This window comes from Gadus chalcogrammus, chromosome 5 (assembly GCF_026213295.1).
Source record: "Gadus chalcogrammus isolate NIFS_2021 chromosome 5, NIFS_Gcha_1.0, whole genome shotgun sequence".
Classification (NCBI taxonomy): Eukaryota; Metazoa; Chordata; class Actinopteri; order Gadiformes; family Gadidae; genus Gadus; species Gadus chalcogrammus.
In genome coordinates this window covers 17,384,901-17,406,163 of record NC_079416.1, presented here as the reverse complement: position 1 = coordinate 17,406,163, position 21,263 = coordinate 17,384,901, and the positions used below count along the sequence as shown (strand labels likewise).

General features: G+C 48.0%; 1 protein-coding gene across 1 annotated transcript in view; it reads left to right on the top strand.

Annotated features, from left to right (window-relative positions):
• The window catches only part of dync1h1 (dynein, cytoplasmic 1, heavy chain 1), a 41,907-nt gene that overhangs the window by 19,141 nt on the left and 1,503 nt on the right, over positions 1-21,263 (top strand). Inside the window, exons 35-74 of the mRNA XM_056590417.1 lie at positions 460-684; positions 1,195-1,425; positions 1,749-1,889; positions 2,272-2,505; positions 2,814-3,020; positions 3,359-3,480; positions 3,681-3,846; positions 4,275-4,438; positions 4,656-4,785; positions 5,192-5,325; positions 5,425-5,539; positions 5,767-5,928; positions 6,363-6,577; positions 7,026-7,230; positions 7,627-7,800; positions 8,266-8,385; positions 8,572-8,692; positions 8,977-9,172; positions 10,067-10,184; positions 10,850-11,065; positions 11,639-11,851; positions 12,192-12,319; positions 12,448-12,601; positions 12,829-13,126; positions 13,518-13,771; positions 14,300-14,434; positions 14,858-14,952; positions 15,042-15,216; positions 15,401-15,476; positions 15,676-15,836; positions 16,147-16,258; positions 16,414-16,598; positions 17,057-17,170; positions 17,544-17,714; positions 17,840-18,057; positions 18,200-18,303; positions 19,260-19,471; positions 19,941-20,094; positions 20,345-20,487; positions 20,872-21,040. Coding sequence (XP_056446392.1) covers positions 460-684; positions 1,195-1,425; positions 1,749-1,889; positions 2,272-2,505; positions 2,814-3,020; positions 3,359-3,480; positions 3,681-3,846; positions 4,275-4,438; positions 4,656-4,785; positions 5,192-5,325; positions 5,425-5,539; positions 5,767-5,928; positions 6,363-6,577; positions 7,026-7,230; positions 7,627-7,800; positions 8,266-8,385; positions 8,572-8,692; positions 8,977-9,172; positions 10,067-10,184; positions 10,850-11,065; positions 11,639-11,851; positions 12,192-12,319; positions 12,448-12,601; positions 12,829-13,126; positions 13,518-13,771; positions 14,300-14,434; positions 14,858-14,952; positions 15,042-15,216; positions 15,401-15,476; positions 15,676-15,836; positions 16,147-16,258; positions 16,414-16,598; positions 17,057-17,170; positions 17,544-17,714; positions 17,840-18,057; positions 18,200-18,303; positions 19,260-19,471; positions 19,941-20,094; positions 20,345-20,487; positions 20,872-21,040 — 6,667 coding nt within the window. The remainder of the gene's footprint in view (positions 1-459; positions 685-1,194; positions 1,426-1,748; positions 1,890-2,271; positions 2,506-2,813; positions 3,021-3,358; positions 3,481-3,680; positions 3,847-4,274; positions 4,439-4,655; positions 4,786-5,191; positions 5,326-5,424; positions 5,540-5,766; positions 5,929-6,362; positions 6,578-7,025; positions 7,231-7,626; positions 7,801-8,265; positions 8,386-8,571; positions 8,693-8,976; positions 9,173-10,066; positions 10,185-10,849; positions 11,066-11,638; positions 11,852-12,191; positions 12,320-12,447; positions 12,602-12,828; positions 13,127-13,517; positions 13,772-14,299; positions 14,435-14,857; positions 14,953-15,041; positions 15,217-15,400; positions 15,477-15,675; positions 15,837-16,146; positions 16,259-16,413; positions 16,599-17,056; positions 17,171-17,543; positions 17,715-17,839; positions 18,058-18,199; positions 18,304-19,259; positions 19,472-19,940; positions 20,095-20,344; positions 20,488-20,871; positions 21,041-21,263) is intronic.

The window sequence follows — 21,263 nt, the reverse complement described above, 5'->3', positions numbered from 1 at the left end:
AGCCGGAGCTAAGACGTCTCATAGGCCACGCCTACATCACATAGGCCACGCCTACTTCACATAGGCCACAAGACCAGGAGCCAGAGGAGGTCAGAGAAACATAGGCAGACCCGCAGAGAGCCTCGGGCCTAAGCCCCGGGGCTTGAGGTAGCTACGGTATTTATCTCCACGCGTGTTCGATACCATTCCCTCCCTCTTGCTTCATAGTTACCATACGGAAATACTTTAACAAATAAAGTGAGTTAAAAGCGACCCGTTTTGAACTACTTTCAACAAGAACACGACATAGGTATGAACTGATGACTGATTTGTTACATTTGTCCTGTTGGTAATGGGACAAGACCTGACTGCACCATAGTTGCGCAATGCTGTATTGTACTGGAATTATTTGTCTAGCCTGATCTGGGACCACCTCCACACTGGCCACTAATGACCTCCCCCATCCTTCTCTCCCCTCAGGTGCGCATCATGTTCGAGGTGCAGGACCTGAAGTACGCCACGCTGGCTACCGTGTCGCGCTGCGGCATGGTGTGGTTCAGCGAGGACGTGCTCAGCACCGACATGGTCTTCAACCACTTCCTGGCGCGCCTGCGCAGCATCCCATTGGACGAGGGCGAGGATGATTTGGGACGCATGAGGAAGGGCACAGAGGATGAGGAGGAGACAGCCTCGCCCATGCTGCAGGTTGGGATCGCATCACTCTTCACCGTGTTTCATAATGTAGTTACTCGTGGATCGAAAGATGGCATCCAACTCTTGAAGAAGTTTGCTAATCAGGTCAACTCATCCAGACATGCCATCAAACGTCTGGTTGGACACTTCCACTTATGAGGTGACCAGTAGATTTAATCTGAAATGGCTTGGCTCATTTGCTAGGTCATTTATGTATAAAAGAAAGAAAACTGGTCCTAAAGTACTCCCTTGAGGAACCCCACAGTCCATGCCTTGTGGTTGAGAAATTGTACCCCCAATGTCCACCACTTGATAAGGGCACTGTTTGAAGGCCTAATCGCAGTTACACCTTGCTAAAGAGCTAAATATAAGGGAAACAAGGCGTTGTATTATGATGCTCAAACGTCACGAAACCACCAATGGTTTGGTGAAGGAGACTTTAAAAGGCTGATTCATGATCCGGGCCTTTCCTGACTAATTCCACCAATTCTCCTCCGACTTCTGTGTCCCTCCGTCCACCAGATCCAGAGAGACGCAGCGACCGCGCTCCAGCCGTACTTCACGTCCACGGGGATGGTAATCAAGGCCCTGGAGCACGCCTCCAAGATGGAGCACATCATGGACTTCACGCGGCTGCGCTGCATGGGCTCCCTGTTCTCCATGTTGCACCAGGCCTGCCGCAACGTGGCCCTCTACAACAACAACCACCCCGACTTCCCCATGCCCAACGAGCAGCTGGAGAGATACATGCAGGTAAAGTGGTCGGGAGCATTATGCTGGGTACACATTAATCGATGAGCGATCTCGAATCGGTGAGACCACAGGATAACCTACCAAAAAATAATCAGGAGAACCATCAACAACTCAGAGCTTTGCTGACCATAGTCAAAACGGGGAAATCGGGCACAAAATCTGGTTAATTATCCTCTAGTGTGTAGCTAGTATTAGTGAACTATTAGTGTAATTTTTACCACATTTTTTCTATACAACTTTATTCCTTTTATTTGTATCTTCAATACCAGCCAACTTTACCATCCAGCTGATCTGTTGTCTTGGTTCTGCTCTTGTCTCCACAGAGGTATCTGATCTACGCCGTGCTCTGGTCCTTCTCTGGCGACGGGCGTCTGAAGATCAGGGGCGAGCTTGGCGAGTACATCCGCCGTATCACCACCGTGCCCCTGCCCGCCGCCCCCAACGTGCCCATCATCGATTACGAGGTACACCCGTATGCATGAAGCGCCCTGTAAATGTGGTCTTTGTGCCCCAAGTTATTGTGTAAGTTCACATAATCTATTCCGTTGTGTGTAACTATTGTGTAAAAAAAAAATATTGTTTTGTAAAGATTATAATTTTCACTATTACATATATATTGTATGCACTTATGTATATTAGGTAATAAATGCTTATCATCAAAGATGATGTAATTTTATGAAAATATTGATTATACGTTATGGGTACTATTGTGTCTAAAATTGTTATAGAAACGTACAGTAAACTAATTCAATGAGGATTATTTCTAACAAAAGAGTGGAAAGTCCTATTTTAGAAAACATTGTTTCCTAAGACCCAACGTCTCCCATCCTTCCGCCTCCTCCCTAGGTGTGCATCTCAGGGGAGTGGCAGTCCTGGCAGGGCAAGGTCCCCCAGATCGAGGTGGAGACCCACAAGGTGGCCTCCCCCGACGTGGTGGTGCCCACCCTGGACACGGTGCGCCACGAGGCCCTGCTCTACACCTGGCTGGCCGAGCACAAGCCCCTGGTGCTGTGCGGACCCCCCGGCTCCGGAAAGACCATGACCCTGTTCAGCGCCCTCCGCGCCCTGCCTGACATGGAGGTGAGAAGGGTTGGGGAAGGGGGGGAGGGCTGGTTCTAGGGTCCCAGGCTAAACACGCCCTGGCTCACATGCTACACAAGAACCACACATGTGGTCATCTCTAGAGCAATTTAGTGATGGAAATTTTGGTTACCATCTTCTGTTGATTTGTCTGTCTCAATATTTGTCTCAATACCTTTTTCCATCTCCCTCTTTCCCCATTTGTGTTGCTTCATTCTCCCTCCATTTTCTCTCTTTTCTCCCCTCGTCTCTTGTCCCTTCTTTCTGTCGCTTTTCTCCCCCTTTCCCTCCCTGTTTGTCTCGCTCAGGTTGTGGGTCTGAACTTCTCCAGCGCCACCACCCCGGAGCTGCTGCTGAAGACCTTCGACCACTACTGCGAGTACCGCCGCACCCCCAACGGAGTGGTGCTCGCGCCCGTCCAGCTGGGCAAGTGGCTGGTGCTCTTCTGCGACGAGATCAATCTGCCCGACATGGACAAGTACGGCACCCAGAGGGTCATCTCCTTCCTCAGACAGGTGAGCACTGATGACCAGGCAGCAGCCACAGTCGAATGTATTTAGTTTTGTAGACTCTTTTATCGGACAGCTGAAGTGGAGCAGAAATCAAGTGCTGCAATACTAAGGCCCAATCCCATTACTACCCCTTACCCCTTCCTCTTACCCCTCCCCCTTGTTTTGAAGGGGTAAGGGTAAGGGGGAGGGGTAAGGGGTAGAAATGGGATTGAGCCTTGGTCTCTAAACCTTGTTTTTTAGCCGGACCGAGGGCTGATGAGGAGTCATAACGAGGAGGAGTTGGTGCATCTCAACATAGTAGCTAAACTATGCTAAATAATAATTATTCATTTTCTCCATAGATGGTGGAGCATGGAGGGTTCTATCGTACCTCTGACCAGACTTGGGTCAAACTGGAAAGAATCCAGTTTGTCGGAGCCTGCAACCCCCCCACGGACCCTGGCAGAAAGCCCCTCACACACAGGTACCAGTATCAAGACGTTTCCATCACACGTACAATTGCACAGCAGCAGAGCTTGAAAAAAACTTTTCTTCTATCGTTTTTCTAAGAAACGATGGAAATTTAGATTCACCATCACTCTTGATGGACAATTCTACTGGGTGATGGGGACGTCTTCATGACTGGTGTCACCGTTAATGTCTTCCCCCCCCCATCCCCACCAGGTTCCTGCGCCACGTCCCCGTGGTATACGTGGATTACCCAGGCCCCGCCTCCCTCACCCAGATCTACGGCACCTTCAACCGGGCCATGCTGCGCCTCATCCCGTCCCTACGCACCTTCGCCGAGCCCCTGACCGCCGCCATGGTGGAGTTCTACACCATGTCCCAGGTACGACCGGCTGGCCTTCAACAATCTGAAACATAGTTGGGGAGGATTATGATTACAAATTTTCGATTTGAAAAATCTCTATTTGAATATTTTGTATATTTTTTAAGGGAAAATCTGTAAGTTCTCAGTTACAATGTGTTTTATTTAGAGAGAAATGCTGAATAAATGCATAATGTTTTCAAACTAAAAAATATTATTTTAATATTCGTGATTTCAATATTGACCAAAATTATCTTGATTACGATAAAAAAACAAAAACATAATCGAGCAGCCCTTCTTATGACCCAATTGTACTTTAGTATATGCAATGTTTTTTTAGTCATTTCGTAAAGTAAGAAGTAAATACTTTTCCCAGCCCTCTACCAGTGGAGCTGGAGTAGACCAGTGGCGGTTGAAAAGGACTCAATGCGTTTCATTTCTTTCTGTAGGAGCGCTTCACCCAGGACACCCAGCCCCACTACATCTACTCCCCCCGAGAGATGACCCGCTGGGTGAGGGGCATCTTTGAGGCCTTGAGGCCCCTGGAGACCCTCCCTGTGGAGGGCCTGATCCGCATCTGGGCCCACGAAGCCCTGCGCCTCTTCCAGGACCGGTGAGGAGGGAGCGTGGGGGAACTGTGGTTACTGGTCTAATCCCATGAGACGCTCGGATGGTTAAGCAGCAAGAAAAGTTACCGATAAGAACCCTGATAAAATAAAAATTATATTTACCTGGTCAACTGAAAAAGACCAATCCCTTGTAAATACAATGACTTGATGTTGACAAAACCATAGCAGGTGTTTCATGGATTAACACCTTGTGTCTCCCAGACTGGTGGAGGATGAGGAGAGGCGATGGACCGACGAGAACATCGACATGGTGGCGCTCAAGCACTTCCCCAACATCGACAAGGAGAAGGCCCTCAACCGACCCATCCTCTACAGCAACTGGCTCTCCAAGGTACACCCCTTAACCAACCTTTTAATGTCTGGATAACTACTGTAGTATGGATCTGTATTGTTATTACTCTAACTCTTTCACTCTAATTATAATCACTCTTATTATGATTACTCGATAATAGGTCTATTTTAATTAGGGTCAAGGTCAATGATGCAAATATATGCATCCTTGATGCACTGGTTTACCTGTTGAGCTTAATTTTTTCCTGCGTCCTTTTGCCCATTTCATAGTATCATTAAACCACCCAAGACCCCACGTCTAGAGCAGCACTGTATGGGTCTCATGATTATTTTGTTACGGTAGTGTTGAATCATAACGATTAGTATAAAGTGAGGTGGTGTTGCGCTACAGTAATGAAAGTCCCAGTATTGTCTGCCTACTGACCCGCGTCCCTCGCCCCCTGTAGGACTACATCCCCGTGGAGCAGGAGGAGCTCCGGGACTACGTGAAGGCCCGTCTCAAGGTCTTCTACGAGGAGGAGCTGGACGTGCCCTTGGTGCTGTTCAACGAGGTGCTGGACCACGTCCTCCGTATCGACCGGTACGTCTCATCCCAGCTCCGCCGCGCCTTACATTACGCTTCTTAAAGTCCTCTCTGCTTGGGAGTTGACTGTCCTTTTTTCGTCCCGGACCTTTCCAGAATCTTCCGCCAGCCACAGGGTCATCTCCTGCTGATCGGTGTGAGTGGAGCAGGAAAGACCACCCTGTCCCGGTTTGTAGCCTGGATGAATGGCCTGAGCGTCTACCAGATCAAGGTTTGTACTGCACAATATATCAATTATTAAGAATCCAAACGTTTCTGTTTAGACTCTGTGATTACCCTTCTGCAATGCTACATGTTTTCTTTAACCGCTAACATTCAATGGGATTCCTTCCTAATTTAGCGCATTATGAATGGCCTTTATGTCTGAAGCTCTGTTAATTAACATGCGGTGTGTGTGTGTGTGTGTGTGTGTGTGTGTGTGTGTGTGTTTGTTTGTAGGTGCACAGGAAGTACACGGGCGAGGACTTTGACGAGGACCTGCGCACGGTGCTGCGGCGCTCGGGCTGCAAGAACGAGAAGATCGCCTTCATCATGGACGAGTCCAACGTGCTGGACTCCGGCTTCCTGGAGAGGATGAACACCCTGCTGGCCAACGGAGAGGTGACATGATGGCTCTTACACTCGTATTCTCCCATACTTACCCTGTGCTCACGGAGAGCGGGAAAGGCCTTAAGGGCTGTATTGAAGTGCCCTTGTAAAATGTTTAAATTGAAGTTTTGTCAATGCTTGGTGTAAAATAATTTAGTGTCCTGTGGCTAGTGACGTAGATATTGAAGGATTGCGTTATCTTAATCATAAATAATGAAGTTACAGAATTTTCTGATATCGATCCAAGCATTGGCTATTGCTACTTTTGCAAAGCATCAATAAGCCTTAAAATGGCAATATCCACAACAAAAACCTGTCAGATATTGTCCTCAATTTATTCCTCTTAACTTATCCTCTTCATTCTTATACTTCTTTATACTTCTTATACTTTTTCACCCATTCCCTGGTCCATAACCCCGGTGTTCCCTGGTCCCTGTGTCCCCCAGGTCCCCGGGCTGTTCGAGGGCGACGAGTACGCCACGCTGATGACCCAGTGCAAGGAGGGCGCCCAGAAGGAGGGCCACATGCTGGACACCCACGAGGAGCTGTACAAGTGGTTCACCAGCCAGGTGATCAGGAACCTGCACGTGGTCTTCACCATGAACCCCTCCTCAGAGGGGCTCAAGGACCGGGCCGCCACCTCCCCCGCCCTCTTCAACAGGTAAACACCCAGCTACACACCTGGCTACACACCCCGGCTACACACCCCCGCTACACACCTCTACTTCTTTACACTTCATTTCCCAATATTCATGTATTCATGGCCTTTTTGTGCCTTCATGGAAAATAACCCAAAGAGGGACAGGGGAGATCTAATGACATGTAGCCTAGGTTGACAAGTAGGAAGTGAACCTTAATGAAGCAAATTAATATGCTTACATTAAACTTTTTACTGTCCGTATTTAATGCTGGCTTCTAGATTTTACCCCTGCACTGCTTTACTTATTTGCTACAGTTTCTTTGGACCGCCTCTCTAGCGCATTATGAAATGGAACATGTGCATACGATGGCAATCAGGGAAAATAAAGCGAGTTTAGGGAGCACGGGTTGTTATAGACACATCGTGGTTAATGGTTCCCGTACTCACTGTCCGTTCCTCTTGTTTTTAGATGCGTGCTGAACTGGTTTGGAGACTGGTCCACCGAGGCCCTGTACCAGGTGGGTAAGGAGTTCACCAGCAAGATGGACCTGGAGAAGCCCACCTGGAAGGTGCCGGACTACATGCCCATTATCTACGACAAGATGCCCCAGCCACCCTCTCACCGCGAAGCCATCGTCAACGGCTGTGTGTTCGTGCACACGACCCTTCACCAGGTAGGCGCTGTCAACACGCAAGAAGAGATACCAGAGTAATTGCTTTCAGTTTTTATAAAGTGCTTTTTTGTAACCAGTGGCCACCCAAAGCGCTTTACAATATTTCCTGACATTCACCCATTCGTGCACACATTGAAACACCACTGGGAGCAGTTAGTGTTGGGAGCCTTGTTCAGGGACACTCAGACACTCAAAAAGGAGCCGGGGATCGAATTAGCAACCTTGCGGTTACCAGTCAAGCCGCTCTTCTTCCTGAGCTGCTGTCGCCCCTGCCTACTATCTAGATTTGGGAACAGACTTTTGCCATCGAGACACACACTTCCAAACTGCAATCCTATTGTTTTGTTCTACAAAGCATTTTGAGTCATTCCATAACGTGTCATTTTCTTTACTAAGGCTAATAACCGGCTGGCGAAGCGTGGCGGGCGCACAATGGCCATCACGCCGCGCCACTACCTGGACTTCATCAACCACTACGCCAACCTGTTCAACGAGAAGCGCAGCGAGCTGGAGGAGCAGCAGATGCACCTCAACGTCGGCCTCCGCAAGATCAAGGAGACCGTGGACCAGGTGAAGTTCTCCACCTACCCCACCCCTTCCTTAATGAACCACCAGTACTATATACTGTGGAATTGGACAGAAAATAATCAATAATAATACATTTTATTTTATTATTATTATTAAAAGCGCCTTTCAAGGTACCCAAGGACAAGGTACAAATAAAGTGCATATACTCAATAAAAGTACATACATAGTCAATAGCAGCCACACACGTGATCAGATAACACTGACAATATGGACATAGTACACTCAGAAAGGGACAAAAAAGTGTACAGGTCAGACATAAATGCAGAGGGGAAACACACAGAGGTACACTCAGAGTGGGTACAGTCATGACATTTGGCATAACGTGCACACAAGATTGCACACAGACAATGTTTCGGCGTCAGCCTGCCCCACCTCCTGCAGCAAGGATCTTGGAGTTACTTTTTTGTTTCTCACAATGATTCCTCTCTCTCTCTCTCCCCCCTCAAGGTGGAGGAGCTCCGTCGGGACCTGAGGATCAAGAGCCAGGAGCTGGAGGTGAAGAACGCCGCTGCCAACGACAAGCTCAAGAAGATGGTCAAAGACCAGCAGGAGGCTGAAAAGAAGAAGGTAAGCCGCCCTTTGATGGAGCATTGGTTTTAACATAAAGAGAAAGACCGGGTTTGTGCTTTGCCTACCTTGCTTTTTGATGCATAATTCTTTGACTGATTAATATAGATACCTTATACCGCAAAATCATGCCCGCCTAGCCTAGCATCTCATTCTAATTGTGCCACGCTGCTGTGGTGATTCCAGGTGATGAGTCAGGAGATCCAGGAGTCGGTGTACAAGCAGCAGGAGGTGATCAAAGACAAGCAGCTGAGCGTCAAAGAGGATCTGGACCAAGTGGAGCCTGCCGTTATTGAGGCTCAAAATGGTATACATTATTATGATTCTTACTTTTCACTGAAGTTCTTATGGACCCGATAGATGGATAGATATTGTATAGAGCTTCAATACAGCAGAATAATCCTTTCTTTATGCAACATATATAACTATACTAATGAGTTAAGGATATTTCTATCAAAGGCTAACTTTCCACCAGCCCAAAGATTTCCCTTCAGTGCCCTTTTCCCCTCGTCTTGCACCCTCACTCACCTCCTTTTCTCACCACCCTCCGCCTCCTCCTTCCTCCCCGCCTTTAACTTAAACCTGTGTCAGCCGTTAAGTCCATTAAGAAGCAGCACCTGGTGGAGGTGCGCTCCATGGCCAACCCCCCCGCCGCCGTCAAGGTGGCCCTGGAGTCCATCTGCCTGCTGCTGGGGGAGAGCACCACGGACTGGAAGCAGATCCGCTCCATCATCATGAGGGAGAACTTTATCCCCACCATCGTCAACTTCAATGCCGACGAGATCAGGTAGACGTCGCCGGCGTCCAAAGCGTTTGACTAAAAGAGTGTTGTTCTCTCTCTTCCCCCTCTCTCCTTCTCTTTCTCTCTGCCATATATCTACCTATCTGTCCCTCCTTATCCTCCATCCATCCATCCATCCACCCCCGCGTTGCCCCCCCCCCCCCCCCCTCCGCGGCCCAGTGGTGAGCTCGATAAAGAGGCAGCACCTGGTAGAAGTGCGGGCTATGACCAACCCGCCCGCCGCGGTCAAGCTGGCGCTGGAGTCTATCTGCCTGCTGCTGGGCGAGGAGACCAGTGACTGGAAAAAGATCAGACAAGTTATAATCAGGGACAATTTCATCAGCAGCATAGTCAACTTCTCCTCCGAGGCGATGAGGTACCGACGTCGACGGAAAGGAAGAGAAATGACGGCTTCGCCGAGTTTATGCGGATACTGATCATCCTGTGAATCATTACCAGACGAGTTGATTATTGGTGTGATTTTTTTCTTAGTTTTGTTAAAAATAAAAAACATATATTCTGCTACATTGTGAAAGAAAATATGTAATCTTGTCGAAATGAATCAAAAATAATGCTGATCATGACTTATGAACTTTGATTAACATTTTCCTGGAATTAACTAAATGGATCGAGACCCTAACCCGACAAATGGACAGTTGACTCGGAAGTCCAATTAGAAATCACATCTCAACCTCCATCAAACAGCTATTTCATTTAATATTTCGGGCCCACCAGCCTACAATCTCCATCTTCTTCACATTTCTCCACTCTTCCTCCCTCCCCCTGTGATCTTTTCACTCCACGTCAAATTATTCAAATAGTGCACAAATATTCCCTCTAGGTTCTTGATTTTCCCCTTAAGATCTAAAACTAATGTATAAAATGTCCCCCCGGTTCTAGTGACTCCATCCGTGAGAAGATGAAGAAGAACTACATGTCGAACCCCAGCTACAACTACGAGCAGGTCAACCGGGCCTCTCTGGCCTGTGGGCCCATGGTGAAGTGGGCCATCGCTCAGGTAGGGAACCCCCTCAAGAGCACCACGGGTCGGTCACACCAATAAATTAGCATTTGGAACAGAGGTTCCCATACAATCATATTTTGATCATGATATGCATCCTGTATCCCGATTTGAACAATCATCTCACAGTGACTTGAATACAAATAATAATTATTTTTATTTTTTTTCTATAACCTAAGTTCCAGTGTTTCCGGGCTTATTATTATGACCGTATTTCAAAAGGATTGTAAGAATGTAGTACCAAGGATATGCACAGTCAGCCATGCTAGGCAAATATTATTTTGTTAAATTGTGAACATTTAGTATCTTTATCTGCATTTTTCTTTAAAAAAAAATGCAATGATATGGGCTTATTAGTCAAGTTGAAAGGGCTTTGTCTCAAGTCAAGTCTTTATTATGGCCAAACGACACAAGTCGTCAGGAATTCATTCAGGTGATTTGGCTCAGAAAGGACAGTACAAGACCCCACAGAACAAGGGAGACAACAAGCCTGGACTGGACATACACGAAAGACATCACGTTAAAAATACACACGCGTCGTCACACGTGTGAAAATACAATAAATAAATAAGTAGCCGAGACAAAGTGCTAATGGTTATCACCCAGTTCAAAGCCTAGTCTCCTAGTCCTAGCCTCACCCAGCCCTGCCTCCCTCTCCCCAGCTGAACTACGCTGACATGCTGAAGCGCGTGGAGCCCCTGCGCAACGAGCTGCAGAAGCTGGAGGACTACGCCACGGACAACAAGTCCAAGGCGGAGGAGGTGGAGCAGATGATCCGCGACCTGGAGGCCAGCATCGCCCGCTACAAGGAGGAGTACGCCGTCCTCATCTCCGAGGCCCAGGCCATCAAGGCCGACCTGGCCAACGTGGAGGCCAAGGTAACGCCAACGTGTCTGTCGCAAGCACTGCATCCCAGGCAACCGCCATTTTAGCCCAGTAGCATCTAAATGGGATTGCCCAAGCAATCTAATGTCTAATGGGAATGTTGGCTTTTTATGGAGGAGACACTTATTGGTAGTACACAAGTTCAAGTTAACTTTATGCAAAATAGTTCAAAGTTTGCCTGGTGAAAGCTTAATAGCAACCCATAGGCTCATACTGAAATTAGTTGGTGAAACAACTAAGGCCTTTTTGTTCGGTTCCGGTTTCCGACCGACCCTTTCAATTTATGTGCGACCCAAATTATTTTATGAGCAAAAAAAAGGAAGGAAAGAAAAAAGTCCTACCTATCATTCGCTGCCGCTGGAAAAAATAAAATAAAATAAATTCCCTACCTACCCATGACCTCAACTGACAACCAACAGGAACCAAACTTTTTTTTTTTAGACCTAATTGCTTACGACTTGATTATATGGTGAAACATTGCGAGTTGTCAATGTGCCGTGGCCCATGAACACACAGCCACCGCTCTTGTATTCACCCTCTGTTCCTCTTGTGTCTGCGTTCCCCAGGTGAACCGCAGCCACGCCCTCCTCAAGAGCCTCTCGGCAGAGCGCGACCGCTGGGAGCAGACCAGCGAGACCTTCAAGAACCAGATGTCCACCATCGCCGGGGACTGTCTGCTCTCTGCCGCCTTCATCGCCTACGCCGGGTACTTTGAGCAGCAGATGAGGCAGAACCTGTTCACCACCTGGTCGCACCACCTGCAGCAGGCCAACATCCAGGTAACCAAGTCCCCAAGGATACTGGGTTCGATCCCAGATGGCCACAGCCCTACCTGTGGGTATAAGCCCTAACCTTCTACCTGCTCCTTGGCAACACGTATCTATTCAATTAAAGGTTATTTGTACAGCCCTTAATCACCATTACAGTCTAAGGGCTTAACAGGCCAAATATTTATCACACACCCCTGACCCAAGCCCCCAAAAGGACAAGAAAAAACTCCCTTACTCAGCGTGGAAGAAATCTTGAGGAGCGCAGAGTGAGGGCTCCCTCCTTTCATATAAATAAACTTTGGATAAAAGTGTTTTTAATCTATCTTTTAACTTCATTTGCCCCCGTTAGTTCCGTACCGACATCGCCAGGACGGAGTACCTGTCCAATGCGGATGAGAGGCTGCGCTGGCAGGCCAGCTCGCTACCCGCAGACGACCTGTGCACGGAGAACGCCATCATGCTGAAGAGGTTCAACAGGTCAGTGAGGAGGGGGAATATCACGAGGGTAGTGAGGGAAAAACCTTCCATCAAACAACCCCCCCAAAAGGTAGCATGACCTTGGTTGTGTAGGACCATGCTTTCATCTTGTTGTTGTGTTTTCCCAGGTACCCACTCATCATCGATCCATCGGGCCAGGCCACAGAGTTCATCATGAACGAGTACAAGGAGCGCAAGATCACCAGGACCAGCTTCCTGGACGACGCCTTCAGGAAGAACCTGGAGAGCGCCTTGCGCTTCGGAAACCCTCTGCTAGTGCAGGTAATGGCCCGACTGGCTTGTGTTCTCCCATTTCGTTACACATGCACGGGTTCAGAAAACTCATTGTCTGTCTGTCTGTTTGTCTGTCTGTGATCCCACATTGCTGGATCATGCCTGAGCAATGTTTTGTATCTGTAACATGGATGTACATTTATTATGAACTCCAGACATAATTAAAGAAGTTACAATGTGTGTGTGTGTGTGTGTGTGTGTGTGTGTCCCACCAGGACGTGGAGAGCTACGACCCCATCCTCAACCCCGTGCTCAACCGAGAGGTGCGCAGGACTGGGGGTCGCGTCCTCATCACCCTGGGCGACCAGGACATCGATCTGTCCCCCTCGTTCGTCATCTTCCTCTCCACCCGGGACCCCACGGTGGAGTTCCCGCCCGACCTGTGTTCCCGCGTGACCTTCGTCAACTTCACGGTGACGCGCAGCAGCCTGCAGAGCCAGTGCCTCAACGAGGTCCTCAAGGCCGAGAGGCCCGACGTGGACGAGAAGCGATCCGACCTGCTCAAGCTACAGGGTGAGGAGTGCAGAGGACTGACGGGATCGCCGGAGACGGGAACGTCAGGGAATGGGGTTTAACAGGGAGTGACCGGCAGGGACAGACAATGTTGACACCAACATTTTTATTTTTTTTTGTATCTGCTTGATCAGTAAATTCATTTTGAGTTTGGTTTTAGTTTTTTATATTTGGTTTGAAGAAATTATCAGAACATCAACCTATCACAGGCAAACGGTTGCAGAACAATTGCTACTGGACTGTTGCAAACATTGGAGCAACTGCAAATGATTGTGTTATAAATGTTAGGACAGCTCATTGATGTAAATGATGAAATGATTGCTATGAATTGTCTATTATATTAAACTTATTTAATTGAATGTTAATTATTTTTTTATTTGTTCTTTTTAAGGTGAGTTCCAGTTGCGCTTACGCCAGCTGGAGAAGTCCCTGCTGCAGGCCCTCAACGAGGTCAAGGGTCGCATCCTGGACGACGACACCATCATCACCACGCTGGAGAACCTGAAGAAGGAGGCGGCGGAGGTGACCCGCAAGGTGGAGGAGACGGACATCGTCATGGCCGAGGTGGAGGCGGTGTCCCAGCAGTACCTGTCGCTGTCCTCGGCGTGCAGCAGCATCTACTTCACCATGGAGGCCCTGAACCAGGTCAGAACACCACCGGCTCCTTCTGCATTCAAATACGAATGCAATGCTCACTAATGATAAGAAGGGCTGAACAGTTTGGGGAAATAATCGAATTGCGATTATTTCGACCAATATTGTGATTTAGCTTGTTTTTAAAGTTCCTGTATGTTCAGTATTATACACTATACAAGCAATACATCATTATATAGTATGACCAACCCATTGGAAGCAGTCAACATCTAAACTGCTCTTTCTTTTAGGCCAGGCCTATGTGTTGAGATGAATTGATGCATGAATTGATATTATAACATCTTTATTTAACTATTGAATTCTAAAAGAAAAATAAATACAGGTCTTACTGATCCCAAGTCAGTTACAGTAACAAATCCAAAAAAATAAAATAATAATCACGCAACATCGGTTTGAATTCTATTTATCATTCATCCCTAATGTGAGGGTGTTCTAAATGACATGTGTTCATAAATGATGTTTAAAAAGTTTGTTAGAAAAAGATTTTCTAACCTTTTTATTATTATTCCCCGTGTGCAGATCCACTTCCTGTACCAGTACTCGCTGCACTTCTTCCTGGACACGTACCACCAGGTGCTGTACGAGAACGCCAGTCTGAAGGGCATCAGCGACCACACACAGAGGCTCGACCTCATCACCAAGGACCTCTTCCAGGTAGGAACCACATACTGTCATTCTTTATTTAAAATGGACTGTGCACATTAATCTAAATTAGTTCGACATGTAAATGTGCCAGATTTAGCCATGCAGGTTAATTTACATCTGTAGTCCCTGGATCAATCAAGGGTCTACAGAGGAAACTAAACTATCAAGGGAATCAATCAATCTATTACACAGCAGTTGTAAAAGATAGGCATAACCTTTTTAATGATTGCAATTTTTGAAATAGGACAGCGCCAAAAATATATAAAGTAATAGAAGAAATTTATGTTAACACAGAATGTAAATGTGAAACATTGAGCAGTAGTGATAAACATGGTTGACCATTTACGCACAATATTGGCATGCATGAACCCATTTTGAGCCTTTTCAAATGTACGTGTATTGAATGTGCTTTTGTATCATTTGTGGTGGTAGGTTGTGTTCAACAGAGTGGCGAGAGGCATGCTCCACCAAGACCACATCACCTTCGCCATGTTATTGGCTAGGATCAACCTTAAGGGCATGACCACGTAAGACCACTCACTCTCTCAATAACCCACCGTAAAACCCACCCAAAGTAGTTTCTCAACATAACACGGGTGACCTGGTGTCTCTGCAGTGAGCGCTCCTTCGACGTGGAGTTCCTGCACTTCCTGCGCAGTAAGGAGATCGTGCTGACGGGCATGTCCCTGCCCAAGGTGAAGGGTCTGACCACGGAGCAGTGCGAGGACATGGTCCGTCTCAGCCGCACGCCCGCCTTCAAAGACCTGGTGTCCAAGGTGGAGGAGGACGAGGTGAGGCTCTATGGACCGCTTTAGTGGATTTGTAGGGATGTTGAAGGGTCAACCCGACCCTATATTTTGACTGTTCGTACTAATGCACTGTAAACCCCCCTTTTATAAAGGGCAAGTTTTTTTTCCAATTACTCCATGTAAACACAAATAACTTTATGGTGTCATTTATTTCATATTCCTCCAGCAATTCTTCATGTGGCTGGAGAGCAACACTCCAGAACTGTCTGTTCCCTACGTGTGGTCCGAAGAGAAGCAGTCCAGTGAGTATTTTAGGGACTTTTACTTGATTCAATAAAATGTCCAAATGCATTTTATTGAATCAACAATTTCGATAGGGATTTAGATTTGTCCAAGAAGATAAATTGTCCAGCGCCATAACCATAAGCGTCCTTAAATTGCAGTACACGTGTCACGTTGATGTATTTTGCTCTAACCCCTGCGTCTCCACCTCCTGCTCAGCTGTGATTGGCCAGGCGGTGCACCAGCTGCTGCTGATCCAGGCGTTCCGCCCCGACCGTCTCCTGGCCATGTCCCACATTTTCGTGTGCAAGGTGCTGGGGGAGACCTTCATGAACATCATCGAGCAGCCGCTGGACCTGGGCAACATCGTGGATATGGAGGTACGTGGTGACATCCACCATTTTCTGTGAAGGTCCACCGTAGCTCTTTGTATTGGGTCTCGGCCATAGATCGTTTTCCAGATGTGTGTGTGTGTGTGTGTGTGTGTGTGTGTGTGTGTGTGTGTGTGTGTGTGTGTGTGTGTGTGTGTGTGTGTGTGTGTGTGTGTGTGTGTGTGTGTGTGTGTGTGTGTGTGTGTGTGTGTGTGTGTGTGTGTGTGTGTGGTAATCTCAGTCTGACATGGCGTCCTTCATTTCTGTTATTAAGGAGTCCTTCTCAGTGGCCCCCTTGTTGGTGTTTGTTTCTGTACAGGTGAAGCCCAACACCCCCGTGTTGATGTGCTCCGTGCCCGGCTACGACGCCAGCGGCCTGGTCCGGGATCTGGCCACCGAGGAGAACAAACACATCACCTCCATCTCTATCGGTTCGTAAGGGGGGGGGGGGAGAAGATATTCACGTCTCAATACAAAATCAATGTAGCAAACATGTGTAGAAGGACCACTATGTACGGGGTCACGGTTAGTTTGCCTCTCATGAACATTAACTTTAATGTCCTCGACCCCTCCCTCCCCCTCTCAGGTTCGGCCGAGGGCTTCAACAAGGCCGACCGGGACATCAACACGGCGGTGAAGTCGGGTCGCTGGGTCATGCTGGAGAACGTCCACCTGGCCCCCGGCTGGCTCATGCAGCTGGAGAAGAAGCTGCACTCCATGCAGCCCCACGCCAGCTTCAGGCTCTTCCTCACCATGGAGATCAACCCCAAGGTAACGCCATCCGCATCACGTCTTTCTGCTGTGGGGTGCATCCATTAAGCGTTTCTTCCCTTGTTTTTTTTGGAGTTTTCCTTCAGGGTTAGGGAGTGTCTTATGGCTGTGGAACTGTGATGCCCTTTGGGGTTTTACTTCATCAAGTGCAAAGGAATTAAATTGATTTGACTCAAAGTAGAGTTGTTACCCTTTAGTGGTAGAAGACATGGAACAGGATGGGTTTTGAGGCTGGGGTGATGAAGCCCAGCCCCAGAGATGGTGGGTTAAATTCCCACCGGCATCTTTGCCCTGTCAAATCCCTTGAGCTCCTTAACATAGCATCTGTAAATGCACTGTGTGTCACTTTGGATAAAAGTTTCTTAAATGATGAATGGTTAAGCCATCAAGTTGCTCCCGTCTCACCTCCCGGGTTCTCAGTGGTGACCTTATCTGTGTGTTTCTGTGTGTGCTCCCAGGTGCCAGTGAACCTGCTGCGTGCCGGCCGTATCTTTGTGTTCGAGCCCCCTCCCGGTGTGAAGGCCAACATGCTGCGTACCTTCAGCAGCATCCCCGTGGCTCGCATGTGCAAGGTGACCGGCACTGGCTGACCGCACCACACAACACTCGCATGAAACCATTACCCCCCTGGTAATGAACAGGTTGAACTTCACACGTGGATGAGAGCACAGAGGGGGGAAAGAAAGGCATTGTTGTTGTTTTTGCTGCTTTTTCCGATGCCATGAAGTTAAATGGGGTTGACTTAAAATGTAGTTTGAACAACTTGCATCAGGTATCTTTTTACAATCCATCTTCTTGTTCCCTTACTCTTTTGGGGGGGAAAAAACATATTTTTGGATCAAAAATGTTTCAAATCTAAAAAAAAATAGAAATAACTTCCATTGAAATGTTTGCAAACTTTGAATCATTGAGACTAATTCCTTTAACCCCCTGCTGTTCCGTCAGGCTCCCAATGAGCGTGCGCGTCTCTACTTCCTGCTGGCCTGGTTCCACGCCGTCATCCAGGAGCGCCTGCGCTACGCCCCCCTGGGCTGGTCCAAGAAGTACGAGTTCGGGGAGTCCGACCTGCGCTCTGCCTGTGACACGGTGGACACCTGGCTGGACGACACCGCCAAGGTACCAGAGCGCACCTCGGCACACCTTGAACACAGTGTTCTTACCTCCTTCACCTATTAATGCTTTGGACCTGTACTTTATCCAGTAGATACGACTGAAGTCTAATTATTTCTATGCACGCTCAGGGTCGTCAGAACATCTCCCCTGAAAAGATCCCCTGGGCGGCCCTGAAGACCCTGATGGCTCAGTCCATCTACGGGGGCCGCATCGACAACGAGTTCGACCAGCGGCTGCTCAACACCTTCCTGGACCGCATCTTCACCACCCGCAGCTTCGACAGCGAGTTCAAGCTGGCGCTGAAGGTGGACGGACACAAAGACATCAAGATGCCCGAGGGCATCAGGTCAGCGGATGGTTTTTTGTTCTAGGCGGGAGTTGGAAAAATAAAAGCTATTTTTCCAAGATTTCCGTCAATGACAAAGACGGGATTTGTTCCTGATGTCTGCCAACCTTTGTGTGTGTGTTTTTTTTTTTTCTTTCTCCAGGCGTGAGGAATTCATGCACTGGGTGGAGATGCTCCCGGACACCCAGACTCCGGCTTGGCTCGGGTTGCCTAGCAACGCCGAGAAGCTCCTGCTCACCACTCAGGGTACGCCCGTCGCCCTCCACCGCTCCTTCCTCCCTCCATCAATGTATTCATTCTTCTCAATGTCTTCCTTTTTTCCTACAACTTCACAGGGAAAACTTCTCCAACTTACATCTGCTGCCTCGACATTATATTATAATTCGTGTCATAATGATCATTGTCTTGACTAATATTTATTTAACGGGGAGGACACGCACTGCAGTGGAATGGTCTTGCTTGTATATTTTTCAGTTGTTGTCCCAAATCGCCCTCCTCCCCTACCAGTGCTACAACGTTTCCCTCCGTAGCGTAAACAGTAACGTCTGGAATTCTTCTGCCCGAGACAAGACGGTCACCTCATCCTCCAGCAGCTGCATTATCCATCCCATCATGTCGCTACGCTCCGGAAATGCTACAGATTATACCACCCCGACCCACACACCCGGCTGCTAAACCCTCTCTCCTGACCACTGTGATGTCCACACTATCCCCGGGTCCAGTTTACCCCTACCCTCCCACGCTCCTCCCTCCCAGTATATGCTATTCCTTCATCAATGTCAGCCAAAGTCCCTTTTTTATGTTGCAGGAAACAAAACTGAACCCATTTTGCCTTGAATGCCGGCATGCCCCTTTGTGTTTAATTTTCAACCTGATGTTGGTGTTTTGTATTGTTGGCGTCATGTTTTGACCTGAAGCCCTCCCGGCCTCTGCTCCTTCTTCAGGACAACGTCGACATCTTTTGATTGTCGATAACAAATGCTTAATGTAATAACCTGTTGTTCCTTCATCCCATATTAACACAATCCTGAGTCCAAACTATCAAAGTCTTATGGTGCACTGTTAAGAACTTCTTCACACCCCCCCTCCCCCTATCCCTCTTCCGCCACGGTCTGATCTCCTGTCCCCCCCCCCCTCCCACTGCCCAACCTCACCTTCCTCTCCCTCCCCCCTTGCTGGCTCCTCCCTCTTTCGGGGCGCAGGCATCGACATGATGAGCAAGATGCTGAAAATGCAGATGTTGGAGGATGAGGACGACCTCGCCTACGAGACGGCCGAGATAAAGCAGCGCACGGCGTCCACGTCGGACAACCAGCCCGCCTGGATGAGGACCATCCACACCACCGCCTTCAACTGGCTGCAGCTCATCCCCCAGATGGTCAACCCCCTGAAGCGCACGGTGGAGAACATCAAGGTAGAGCCGGACGGGGCCAGGTTAGAGCTGGTTATGGGGGGGGGGGGGGGGGTGGAGGAATGGATCCAGGGTATGGTGGCCTAGGTATGATCGGCAACAACTTCACCCGGTGATCATAACTAGGAGAGTTTGTCCAAAGTCGCCCCCGTTATGATCAGTTATCTCATGGAAATTTGGCTACTGGTATGCAGGTCGAGGTGGTCTTCGCTCGCTCTTCCTCGCTTGCTCCCTCTCTCAGCAAGTACAACCAGTAGATCAATGTTTCTGCTTGATATGTAAACATGAACATCTTGTTTAAAGCATCACAAAGTCAAAAAAACGTTTATCAGTCAGAAGAAATGGATTTAAAGACTATATACAAAGATCCCTGGTTTGTTTTAAGATGCTGGTTTCTGACTCTAGATGTCTCTAGTGGAAAAGGTTCCCTAGTGTATTCTGACATTCCTCTCTAATGTTTTATTTCCTACAGGATCCGCTGTTCCGCTTCTTTGAGCGCGAGGTGAAGATGGGCGGCAAGATGCTGCAGGAGATCCGCCAGGACCTGACTGACGTGGTGCAGGTGTGCGAGGGCAAGAAGAAGCAGACCAACGACCTGCGCACGCTCATCAACGACCTGGTGAAAGGTAAACCTATCATTTAAATGACACCTCCTGTAATGTAGTGTTGAATACTTTTACTACTGCTATATACTACGCTTTTATTCCGATTTTTTTTTTGGGCTCGATGCTAAACTCATGATTTTGAGTCCTTAATCTTTTGATTAGTATTCAAAGGGCTAACACTTAGCACAGGAAGATGCATAACTGCTAACAGCTGGATGCTTACATTTCTTGCTGAATTTCCCCCTGAGCTCTGGTGTATATCTTCCTGCAGGTATTCTGCCGCACAACTGGTGCCGCTACACGGTCCCCGCCTCCATGACGGTGATCCAGTGGGTCGCCGACTTCAGCGAAAGAATCAAGCAGCTGCAGCAGATCTCCCAGGCAGCGGCCAGCGGCGGTGCCAAGGAGCTGAAGGTAAAGCACTAACCCTAACCCTTATTTAACCCCCAGGTGTAAGGACCTACCAGTGGGTACAGTCCCCTGGGTAGGTTTCTCCTAGGTTCTTAAAACCTCCAACGGCTTTGTTTTTTTTGTTTTTATACTTTTACAGTTGACGCTTGACGACTTTTTTGGAACATTTCAAACACGTGTTCTGAAAGATATTTTTGTTGTTTAACACATTTTAAACATCTTTGTGCGTTTTTAAAGATATTGTTATTTTTCAAGTTAATTATTTTCACACATCGCGCCCCCCCCCCCCTCTGAAGAACTCTGGCGCCCCCTAGAGAAGGCACGCCTCACAGTTTGAAAACTCCCTGCTTTAAATAACTTAAAAATCTCCACCTCGCCCCCATCCAGAACGTCAACGTGTGTCTCGGCGGCCTGTTTGTGCCCGAGGCTTACATCACGGCCACGCGCCAGTACGTGGCCCAGGCCAACAGCTGGTCTCTGGAGGAGCTCTGTCTGGAGGTCAACGTCACCAACGCCCAGGGCGCCGTCCTGGACGCCTGCAGCTTCGGCATCAAAGGTCAGAGAACACGCGCCTACAGAGTATATGGGGAAATACATATCATCACCATTATTGTGGTCAATATTGAAATATCGATTATTTTTGAGATTGAAAACATGATGCATTTATTCTGCATTTCTCTCCCATTTCTTTCCCCTTAAAAAAATAAACCAAATGTTCAAATACAAAAAGATTCAAATCTAAAAGAATGTACTAAAATGTATCCAGCGGTTCTATTTCT